We start from the raw sequence: 12,127 nt of genomic DNA on the forward strand, positions 1-12,127 counted from the left end.
GCAACATGAGTCTTAGATCTTAGTGAGAAGTACTAAGAAGATCTTTACACAGCACTCGTGACAATGTTTACATCACAAAAAGTCCTTTAACAGAGTTCTGAACATTCAAACTTCTGCGCAATGCGGATTTTTGAGCCAAAAACCAAACAACCAAAACCCTCCTCACAGAGCTGTTTGATCCTATAACTTAAAACAGAAGCCCTGAAATGAATGATCACACAGCCCTTATCACCAACCTGTACCCTGTCCCTACCCCCTGAGCCCTAACCCTAACCCTTAGCACGGCTTGTACTCTATCCCTACCCCCTGAGCCCTAATCCTAATCCTATCACTACCCCCTACACCCTAAAACAAATCAACCCTATAACCTGCACTCCTTAACCTAAAACCCTTAATTATCAAACCCCAGGAAATACAAAAAAAATACCTAAAACAGACTTGATGAATTGATTGAACCTGAAGATAAACACATAAAATCAAATCCTATGCCATAAAATAAACAATCAAACCCCAAGCACAAAAGATTAAACCCAAGAGTCAATACATTATGTTCAAAAGCGACAGCGAGAAGAAACCTCCATCATGTGAAAGGTGAGCCAAAAGCTTTCTACATATTGTCATCTTCCTGTTATTTACTATGTGTCACCATCTGTTGTTTGTGTGTGTTGTGTGTTGCTGTCTGCTGTGTGTCTGTTGGGGGTCTCCCAATGTGAGGCCCTCTCCCTAGCTGTTTGGTTTTTAAGTTTCTGTGTTGTTTCCTCTCTTGTTTTGGGTTGTCTGTGGAAGGAGCTGAATTATGAGCTGCACTGCACCCTGCACCCATCCCTGCCTCCGCCGCAGGACTGCTGAGCTGTCCTTCCAGGTGTCGCAAACCCGTCCGCAGAGGAGGATTTACGATGTTCCTGGTCAAAAGATGATGTATTTCAGGAGCTCCGCGTTTCATTGGTTTAATTCTGCCCTCATTACCATAAAGAGAGGGTCCTGGAGGAAAGAGAAGCTCATATATATACAACTACTACTACTACTACTACTACTGCTGCTGCTGCTGTGTCCTCAACTCCCCTCTCTCCTCACAGCCTCCAAGGTAAGAAAACTCATTTTTGTGTTCCTGTGGATCAGAGTATGTCCTGCTCTGATCTGCTGATCTGTGTGCTGCTATAAAAAATAGGTTTCTGTATGGGAGTGTGCTTTGTTTTGGTATATATTTGATTGGTAGTTCAGGCCAAGGATATGAAGTGCTCCACATGCGGAAACGTGTGAGTCCTGTATCTCATGTGTAGCGTCACCGAAGAGGAAGTACAACATAGAACTCTGGAGTATACTTTCTAGTACTAGATAGTACTAGGGTACTATCTAGTAACATCTAATTCTATCTAGTGCTAGAGTACTATCTATTACTATTTACTACTATCCAGTACCAGAGTACTATCTAGTACTAGATAGTACTCTAGTTGTAGATATTACTAGATAGTACTCTTGTACAAAATGGTACTGTGGTACAACATAGGTAAAGTACTTTGTGGTGTAGCAGTTGGACAAGGTGCTCATCAAAACATAACTAGTAATAAGTACATAATGACTTAACTAGTGCTGACAATTTACTAATGGGTTACACTTTGCAATAAGGATATTTTAACATTAGTTAATGCAGTAATAACATTACCTAGCCGTTAATTAACAGTTAATAACCGTCAGTAGGGTAAGAGCCTTAACCCTACTAACCCTCCCACTAACCCGTACCCAACTAACCCATACCCTCCCCCCTCCCACCCCTCCCTCTCCCTCTCCCCCTCCCCCTCCCCCTCCCCCATCACCCCACTCATAAAATTATTCCAAAAATGTCCCTTGTAACCTTTGACCCTCAGTTAAAATTAGCTAGCGCACCTGCTTCAGGAAGATCTCCAGACCTCCAAAACGTAGAAATACCTTCATAGAACCAACCCTCTCCAGACCTCCATAGCAGACCATAGAAATATCTTCATAGAACCAACCCTCTCCAGACCTCCATAGCAGACCGTAGAAATATCTTCATAGAACCAACCCTCTCCAGACCTCCATAGCAGACCGTAGAAATATCTTCATAGAACCAACCCTCTCCAGACCTCCATAGCAGACCGTAGAAATATCTTCATAGAACCAACCCTCTCCAGACCTCCATAGCAGACCATAGAAATACCTTCATAGAACCAACCCTCTCCAGACCTCCATAGCAGACCATAGAAATACCTTCATAGAACCAACCCTCTCCAGACCTCCATAGCAGACCATAGAAATGCATTCATAGAACCAACCCTCTCCATACCTGCATAGCAGACAGTAGAAATACCTTCCTAGAACCAACCTTCCTACAACCAACCCTCTCCAGACCTCCATAGCAGACCATAGAACCGACCCGCCTAGAACCAACCCTCTCACAGACCTCCATAGCAGACCGTAGAACCGACCCACCTAGAACCAACCCTCTCACAGACCTCCATAGCAGACCATAGAAATACGTTCTTAGAACCAACCCTCCTAGAACCAACCCTCTCCAGACCTCCATAGCTGAGGCGGTTTAAGGGGGGCTGGCTAGGCTGTGAGCTGAAGGTTTCAGGAGGTTTTAGGGACTAACCTAACGGGGTTAGTCCTGATGGAGAACATGGTTAACTTATGAGTGATGACATGAGGACAGGACCAACTCCAGAGAAATATCCACGTTTGACAAACTTCTTGTCTGTCTTTTTCAGGTCTCACTTCGCCAAGATGACTGAGTGAGTATGATGCTTAATAATGAGTTGTATAATGTTCTTAATGTTCTATCATGAGGCCACTCCTACATTCAACATACCATACTGTGGAGAAAACAGTGGACTGATGGAGAACTCAGTAGTTACGGTTTAGAGAAGGGCTCCTCCTGAGGGCGTCATAGAGCTCGACTTGCTCTAGGATGCCTGGACAGCATTTGGGATCAGACCCAGTATCCTCGGGCTAACAGCCAGACTATCCTGGCTAGTGGTGTAATGTAGTGTCATCTAATGTGGTGTAATGTGATGTAGTGTCTGTGATGTGATGTGATGTTCTCTTTCGTGCTTCAGGGTAAAGAAGATGACGTCGAGCCGTAGGCACCATCTCAAGGTGAGGAGGCGCATGCATGAACGAGGCCATGTTGCCATGACAACAGGCCACGACACCAGGCTAGATGGATGGTTGATGGATGATGCTGAGTGATGGGTGGTGATGGTGGATGGATGGGTGATGGAGGATGATGGATGATTGATGATATGATATGAATGCTAAAGCTGTTGTTTTCGTCCCTCCAGAGTCTGATCCTGCAGATCGCTGCTGATTGGATTGAGGTGGAGACCAAGGAGGCGGTGGAGACAAAGGCCGCCTACATGTCTGAGAACTGCCCCGCCCCCAGCCTTAGTGGCGACCAGGCTGCTCTCCTGGTAACACTCAACACCTAGCCCCTAGTACCTTAAAACCCTGAACCCTAAACCCTTAAACCCTGAACCATAACTCTGACCTGACTGGAGACCAAGACTGGACCTAACTACCTGTTGCTAACCCTAGCATTAGCCCTTAGTGTTAAACACTGAACCTTAGGCTAACCCTAGTGTTAGCCCTTAGTGTTAAACACTCAACCTTAGGCTAACCCTAGCATTAGCCCTTAGTGGTAAACACTGAACCTTAGGCCAACCTTAGTGTTAGCCCTTAGTGTAAAACACTCAACATTAGGCTAAGCCTAGTGTTAGCCCCTTGCCTTAAACACTCCACCCTTAAGCTAACCCTTCCTTAATGAACTCTAAACACATCCCCAACACAGCTGCTAGTTCTAACCCTTAGCATAATGCTATTCTCGTGTACTCTGTGCTGATCTTAAGGGAGACCATGTTCTGTCAACAGGAAATCTGCAAGAAGCTTCAACAGGCTGCGGACAGAATTGATGAAGAACGCTACGACACAGAGGCCAAAGTACAGAAGGCTGACAAGGAGGTACTTATTGTGTAGATCTTGTATATCTGTAGTTATGTTGCATGACAGCCAAGGGAAAAGACAGACTTTCACACTCAGTGAAACCAAGCATCCTCTCATAGTCATGTGTTCATTAAGCTACCCTCATGCATATCAATGTCCTTCATGGTGCTCTTCCACTGTGGACTAGCAACTTCCTTCTTTAGAGGTTTGGGGTTCTAATCCTGTGATTCCTCAGCACTAGATCGGGTTGGGAGTTCTCTTTCCTGTTGCCCAGTGGTTAAAGGTTCCAAAGCTCTAATGAGCCATCAATAGCAACATGAAGTGGTCTGGATGAAGTGATGCTCAACGTTCCTGATGTTCTGTTCCCCTCACAGATCACAGATCTGAAGCTGAAGATGGTGGAGCTTGGAGGTGTGAAGAAGCCAGCCCTAAAGAAGGTCCGTATGTCTGCTGACTCCATGCTGGCGGCCCTGCTGGGAGGGAAACACAAGGTCACAATGGACCTGAGGTCCAACCTCAAGCAGGTCAAGAAGGAGGTCAAGGAGGAGGTGAGGAACAACCTATTTTATTTATCAAGTCGTCTGCCAATGATGGTCATTGTTAGCAGCGTTGTATAGTTCAGAGGAACATCTCTTGCGTTCCTCCGATAATCCTTGATGTAAGTGAATCCCTTACTACACTAAACTAAACAACGTTCTCTTCCCCAGGCGGTGGAGGCTGGAGATTGGCGTAAGAACATTGAGGACAAGGCTGACAGGAAGAAGATGTTTGAGACGTCCTAAATACTTTTGCTTTTCCTCACTGATGTTTTTGACTTTTCCATGGAACTGGAATAATCAGTTTTTTCCCATTAAATCTTTTGAATAAGGCTTTGATGTCCTCTTGGAGTCTTCTTCAGGGTGTAGTTACGTAAGGTATCCTCAGTGAGTACTGAGATGGGTGGAAGAGGGGTCTGGGTAGGGGTTTAAAAGGGAACAGGATGTACTGAGATCCACCAGAGGTCAGTAGAGAGTCAGCCTGGGCTGGCCGTTGGTCTCTTGCTCTCTTCCCGAAGGATGCTGGCCTCCTGCCTTCAGAGAAGATCCTCCACTCAAACTAAGGGCTTTGATTCCCGGCTGTTTTGTACTGAGGACCATACCTCCTGTTTGTAGTTCTTCATGTCTGATTGTCTTGGTAACCCCGAAGGGTGAGTACACATCCTTTTGTTTCTCAACCTTCTCTTTAATGGTGCCTCGGACTTTGAAAACACAATGTCAGAAATAAGTTCTGTAGACACTTGACACCACCTTAGACATTTCCGTCTTTGACCGATTTTGCGGCAGCATGTTCGAAGAAAGATATGAATCAATGAATCAATGAATCAATGGATGAACTCATTAACTGCTGAGTGCATGAGGTGCTCTGTTCCAGGCTGGTATTCTGAAGGATGATTGACAGCTATCTGCATGAAAACAATATTCTAAAGAATCGACCGAATACTTAACTACCAATGTTGAAAGAGTACCCACTTTCAACATTGTTTTAAACTACGCTTTCACCTTGTTTAAGGGTCACACTAAACCTTTTTAGAGCTACCATGGAGGGGGCGATATTGTCTTATAGTGTTGAGACTTCGGCTCCACATCACAAGTCCTCCTCTCCCCTGGGCTCACCCTCCTCCCTGTGCAACCCGAGAGCCCTGTTGTGTCCCTGAGACAACTTCCTAAGACACTTTTAAGAGCTTAGTTGTGGAGGTATGCTGGTATTTCGGGAGGCTGGCGGCGGATTGGTCTGCAGGGTCCTCTGCGCCCATAAAGAGGGCTGTGCTTTGTGCTGACAGGACGCCTCACACTATATACCCGTGTTTCATCGGGGTTGATTCCTACTGCCCAGTGTCTCCAGCTCCGTGTCCACCAGCCTCCACCTTCTCTCTGAGCAGGTAAGACCCCGTCCGCTCACCGGACCCCCGCTGGGGGGTAGATGCTGCTAGGTGTCAGGGACGGGCTGCTGGGAGGATGGGTGGGACGATATCTGAGTTGTTTGAGGGGATTAGCAGGACTACAGGTCTGGAGATGCAGATTAGTGTTATCTCATTTCTCCATCTTGATGTGATATTCCCTCGTTTGGACCTTGTTTTGTGTTATTCACAGAAGACCTCTGGAAATGAGAACATAAATAGTATTAATCTGAAACGTTACGCAGGTCGGTAGAAAAGTTGTTACGTACTAAGATAAGTATCATTGTTGGGTATTAAAATATGAATCAAGGATATTTAAATGTGGAGTGTATATATGGAGTGTATATTGTATTGTATTCATCCAGTAATGGGATTTATTTACTAATACAGTAGTAATAATAAAAAAAGTATGTAACTATGCAAACACATTTATTTATACATACCATAACCATATACATACTACGTTTTTTGTTCATATTTAATTTCAATTTAACACACAATTTGTAAACGTGGTTTGAGAGCCATTTTAAATAAATTAAGAGTACACTCGTATCTCTATATTCTATCCATATCTCCACAATGGTGCGTGTGTCTTAGAGGTGTGAGTCCGTCTTTGGTCGTCGGGTGGCTATATCAGGCGTGACTCAGGAAACATTTGAACCCTTCGCTACGCTGGCGTTTAATGGGACAGTGAGGGGCCGAGGTGGGCCTGGTGCCTGACTGGGAGGTTTGGTATGTTGGTTTGTGTGGTGTGCGTGACTAGGGATGCTAGGTATGGTGTGAACGGCTGTGCTTGCGTGTCTGGCAACTCGGTGTTCACAGCATCTGGTCGGTATGCTGGAGGTAATCCTCAATGATTAGGGCTTCAGGCTCCTGCTGTAAGTAAGTAACATTTATTTATAAGGCACATTTAAAAACAATTTTAACTGGCCAAAGTGCCGTACATGGTGCAAAAAATACATATAAAAGAACACATAGCGCATACATTGACAGTACATGAAAACATAAAAAATAACATCATATCACAAAAGGGGAGGAAAGGCCAGAGAAGAGGTGTGTTTTGAGCCTAGATTTAAAAATGATGACGGAAGGAGCGTCTCTAACTGAAGGCCTGAGGGCCCAGGGCAGGGCCAGGTTCCTTGAGGGCCCCTGGTGCGGGCCAGGTAATGCCGTGAACATAATGCCCTCCTCCCTCTGTTCCCCTGGTTCGTCTACTCCAGGCCTGAACCGAACCTCATCATGTCTGAGTGAGTATCCTGCTAGTCTGCCTGCAAACCCTCGCTTTGCGTTGTTTACATGTGTTTACATGTGGGTTGTATTATGTATGTGTGTTGTTTTTTGGTGTGTATATTGTTTTTAGATGAGTAAAGTAGTATTTATGGTCTACTCTAATCTAAAATAATGTAATATAAAGTAACGGTATCAAACATAATGTAGTATAATCTAACCCTAACCATGATACATAAATGAATGTCATCTAACATAATGTAATGAAAGTAATTGTAATTTCATCTGATATAATGTAATCTAATCTAAAATAGTGTAATCAAACATAATGTAATGGCACGTAACATAATGTAATGAAACATAATTTAATGTTATGAAATGTAATGTAATCTAATCGAACATAATCTAACATAATGAAATTTAATGTATTGTAACATAATGCTATGTAACATCATTTTATGTAATGTAAGCTATTATAACAATGTAACATAATGTAAAGTAATGTAACATAAAATAATGTAATGTAACATAGAATAATTTAATGTAACATAACATAATAGTATGTAACAAAACGTAATGTAACATAATGTAATGTAACATAATGTAAAGTAATTTCACATAACATAATGTAATCTAACATAATTTAATGCAATGTGTCATAATGTAGTGTAATGTTATCTAACATAATGTAAAGTAATGAAACATAACATAATGTAATGTAACGTAATCTAATGTAATTGAATGTAATGTTGTATAACATAATGTAACCATCCTAATGTAAAGTAATGTATCATAACATAATGTAACGTGATTTAATTGAATGTGACATAGCATAATGTAAGGTATTCTAACATAACATAATGTAATCTAACATAATGTAAAGTAACGTAGTGTAATCTAATGTAATGTAACATAACATCATGTAAAGTAATGCAATTTGTTTTTCTCTACAGCGGAAAGAAAATGACTTCCAGCCGTAGGCACCATCTGAAGGTAAACCACCACTGTGACAAACACCAGTACATCTAGTATTCACCAGTACAATAACCAGTACATCTAGTATTCACCAGTACAATAACCAGTACATCTAGTATTCAGAGGTACAATAACCAGTGCATCTAGTATTCATCAGTACAATAACCAGTACATCTAGTATTCACCAGTACAATAACCAGTACATCTAGTGTTCACCAGTACAATAACCAGTACATCTAGTATTCACCAGTACAATAACCAGTACATCTAGTGTTCACCAGTACAATAACGAGTACATCTAGCATTAACCAGTACAATAACCAGTACATCTAGTATTCACCAGTACAATAACCAGTACATCTAGTATTCAGAGGTACAATAACCAGTGCATCTAGTATTCACCAGTAAGTACATCTAGTATTCAGAGGTAGAATAACCAGTACATCCAGTATTCAGAAGTACAAGGTACTCATAATCATGGAGACGTGTAATGCTTTACTGTGGGTTACCTGCTTTACCTGCACTACATTGACACGAGCGCAGGTAAAGCAGGTCAGTGAGTCCTGGGGGTGACCCTTCCCCTAGTCTGACCCCAGGTCAGTGAGTCCTGGGGGTGACCCTTCCCCTAGTCTGACCCCAGGTCAGTGAGACCTGGGGGTGACCCTTCCCCTAGTCTGACCCCAGGTCAGTGAGTCCTGGGGGTGACCCTTCCCCTAGTCTGACCCCAGGTCAGTGAGTCCTGGGGGTGACCCTTCCCCTAGTCTGACCCCAGGTCAGTGAGTCCTGGGGGTGACCCTTCCACTAGTCTGACCCCAGGTCAGTGAGTCCTGGGGGTGACCCTTCCCCTAGTCTGACCCCAGGTCAGTGAGTCCTGGGGGTGACCCTTCTCCAGGTCTGACCCCAGGGGGTAAACCTTCTCCTGGTCTGACCCCAGGTCAGTGAGTCCTGGGGTAACCCTTGTCCTTGAGTAACCCTTCTCCTTGGAGTAACCCTTCTCCTTGGAGTAACCCTTCTCCTTGGGGTAACCCTTCTCCTGGGCTGCTCTGTAGAGTCTGATGCTGCAGATTGCAGCAACCTGGATTGAGACCGAGAAGCAGGAGCTGGTGGAGGCCAAGCAGAACTACATGGCCGAGAACTGCCCTAACCCCGACATGAGTGGAGACTTGGCTGCACTGATGGTAGGACTCACCCTCATGTTGACCCCTGACACCTAACCCCAGTCTGAGTAGAGAGTTGTACTCAGAGACATGATTCACTGTTATGTTATTAAAGTATCCCTTAGACCTCTGGTAGGACTGCATGAGGTCTTCATTTAGGGCGAGTTTGCTGCCACCTAAAGGTGAAGTCTATATTAACTATGGTGAGCTGTTGGAAGAGGGGAAAAGCATCACCTCATTACATTATGGTTCAGCTCCTCATCTACTGACCAGAGAGGTGTGTGTGTGTGTGTGTGTGTGTGTGTGTGTGTGTGTGTGTGTGTGTGTGTGTGTGTGTGTGTGTGTGTGTGTGTGTGTGTGTGTGTGTGTGTGTGTGTGTGTGTGTGTGTGTGTGTGCGCGTATATTGCAGTATTGGTTCTGGTGGGTTTGATGCTAGCTGAGAGATAGGACAGTATTGGTTCTGGTGGGTTTGATGCTAGCTGAGAGATATGACAGTATTGGTTCTGGTGGGTTTCATGCTAGCTGAGAGATATGACAGTATTGGTTCTGGTGGGTTTCATGCTAGCTGAGAGCGGGGGCTGACAGTCTCCCCTTCCTCTTCAGGAGATTTGCAAGAAGCTCTCCCAGGCGGCCGACAAGATAGATGATGAGCGCTACGACGTGGAGTCCAAAGTGGTGAAGGCCAACAAGGAGGTGAGAGTCTGGGGGGTAGTGGGTCGACTCCCGGCTCCAAGGCTCTGGGTTTGGTACCCAAAGAACTCCGTCTACCTGTTAACATCCTGGGACAAGATGCCCATAAACCCTACCTGCCCCTTGATGACCTGTGTCTGTAAAGTCTTACCCCTACCTGCTCCTTAATGACCTGTATCTGTACTGTCTTACCCATACCTGCACCTTAACGACCTGTCTCTGTACTGTCTAACCCCTACCTGCTCCTTAATGGACTGTACTGTTTTACCCTACATTACATTACTGTACTGTTTTACCCTTTCCTGCTTTTTAATGACTAAAATACACTGTGTTTAGTTTCGATTCATGCTAGCAGATTCCTGGACCATTAGATTGTACTGTTTAAGTCTCTCATCGGTCCCTGTCTTACCTGACTAAACCCTACCCTACTGAATGACCTTACGTTAAAGTCCTTACCCTGACCGTATCTTATATCTTATCTTAATCTGATCTTTGCTTCTCTCTTTAACTTATCTAACAATTAGTAACCTTGAGGTAGAATGTCCTGGTAACTTTGAACTAGGTAATTCTACTCCTATCCTGGACCTTTTCCTGGAGCGCCCTAGTTAGTATGGTACTACCTTACCTTCACTTACTCATTGGTTAAAAGGTTCTTGATCGAGGGGCTTCAGCTAAATCCATCTCTGACGGATTTAGCATCCCATGGAGATCATAGCTTCTATAGCGAGACATGTTAACGAAGCAAGATGTTCTTCCCGGTAGATCGAGGACCTGCGGATGAAGGTGGTGGAGCTGGGAGGCGTGAAGAAGCCAGCCCTGAAGAAGGTCCGCATGTCTGCTGATGCCATGCTGCAGGCCCTACTAGGAGGGAAACACAAGGTCACCATGGACCTCAGGTCCAACCTCAAGCAGGTCAAGAAGGAGGTCAAGGAGGAGGTGAGGACTGTGTAGAGCCATCCTGGAGTCTGTAGTGAGGAGGAGTTGGTGGAGGAGTTGGTGGAGGAGCTGGTGGAGGAGTTCGTGGACATTAAGCTGAAAAATAATTTCCCTAAGGGGACAGGTAATGAACTAACTAACTAAACCTTCTCTCCCTTCTTCTCCTCAGAGCGTAGAGGCCGGAGATTGGCGCAAAAACATTGAGGACAAGGCGGACAGGAAGAAGATGTTCGAGACGTCCTAGAGAGGTCCAGACGCTGGAGAAGGAGAGGTCTAGCTCCTCCTGCTTCACGCCTTCGGCTTCTGATTCCACCGGGGGACTGATGGACGCAGTTAGTGCTATTTCAGTTCTCATGTTAACATTTAGGAATCAAACTTCAAATTGTACAGGATTCTTGGAATTGTTGAAAATAAATGCTTTGAATTAATACTTTATGGTTCATTTGTGTATCGGCATGTTAGGGTGAGAGAGTAGGTACAGGTTGAAGGTGCTTTATTAGTTCATTTTATAAGTTGACTGTTCTTTGTGTGTGTGTGTAGTTTAGTTGGATAAGAAGCTGGACACACTTTAGTAACCGCCAAGCATAATTTTCAACTTTGGAGAGTAAACAAATCGCAGTTATACAGATGCTTACCTAAATGATTTCTACTCCATTGTAAATTATTCACAATATCGCACAATATGGAATATGTTTGTAAAATAACAAGTTTTGATGTTCAATTTATTGACTTAATGTCCCACTCACACTGGAGAGAACTAACTTAAGTGTTTTCAAACCATCCTCATCTGTCTCTTTTCTGTTTTTTTTGTCTGAAGAGGGTCATGTAATAAACACATGAACTAGCCCCAAATAAAACTAAATCTGACTCATTGACTGATCAACAGATTTAGTTAAATCATACACCCATCAAACAATTCAAAGCTGTTATTGACCTCATCGATATACATCGACCCTGAAACCTTAAAGCAACTCATTAGACCCTAAAATCTTAAAGCGACTCATCAGACTCTCAAACCTTAAAGAGACTCATCAGACCCTAAAACTTTAAAGTGACTCATTAGACCCTAAAACCGTAAATTGACTCATTAGACCCTAAAACCTTAAAGCGACTCATTAGACCCTAAAACCTTAAAGCGACTTATTAGACCATAACCTTAAAGTGACTCCTTAGACCCAAACTGTTCCTGTCTGGACCCCAACATGGCCGCTCCCCTCCATGCTGAGGGAGCCGTCAGCTGGTGGGGGA

At 44.0% G+C, this 12,127-nt stretch overlaps 2 protein-coding genes across 2 annotated transcripts; both read left to right on the forward strand.

The window, feature by feature from the left end:
• The first annotated feature begins 1 nt into the window (after position 1).
• LOC130388545 (troponin I, fast skeletal muscle-like) lies at positions 2-4,868 on the forward strand. The gene is made up of 7 exons (XM_056597879.1): positions 2-1,084; positions 2,727-2,750; positions 3,075-3,114; positions 3,300-3,428; positions 3,886-3,975; positions 4,332-4,505; positions 4,665-4,868. Exons 2-7 carry the CDS (start codon positions 2,743-2,745, stop codon positions 4,737-4,739), a joined length of 516 nt encoding a protein of 171 aa, XP_056453854.1. The 5' UTR covers positions 2-1,084; positions 2,727-2,742; the 3' UTR covers positions 4,740-4,868.
• An 81-nt stretch (positions 4,869-4,949) lies between these two features.
• LOC130388543 (troponin I, fast skeletal muscle-like) lies at positions 4,950-11,849 on the forward strand. Its single transcript, XM_056597875.1, has 8 exons — positions 4,950-5,143; positions 5,777-5,875; positions 7,114-7,140; positions 8,074-8,113; positions 9,145-9,273; positions 9,857-9,946; positions 10,706-10,879; positions 11,049-11,849. The coding sequence occupies exons 1-8, from the start codon at positions 5,115-5,117 to the stop codon at positions 11,121-11,123; spliced, it is 663 nt and encodes a 220-aa protein (XP_056453850.1). The 5' UTR covers positions 4,950-5,114; the 3' UTR covers positions 11,124-11,849.
• Positions 11,850-12,127: the final 278 nt, after the last annotated feature.

The sequence above is a fragment of the Gadus chalcogrammus genome, chromosome 9 (genome assembly GCF_026213295.1).
Source record: "Gadus chalcogrammus isolate NIFS_2021 chromosome 9, NIFS_Gcha_1.0, whole genome shotgun sequence".
NCBI lineage: Eukaryota > Metazoa > Chordata > Actinopteri > Gadiformes > Gadidae > Gadus > Gadus chalcogrammus.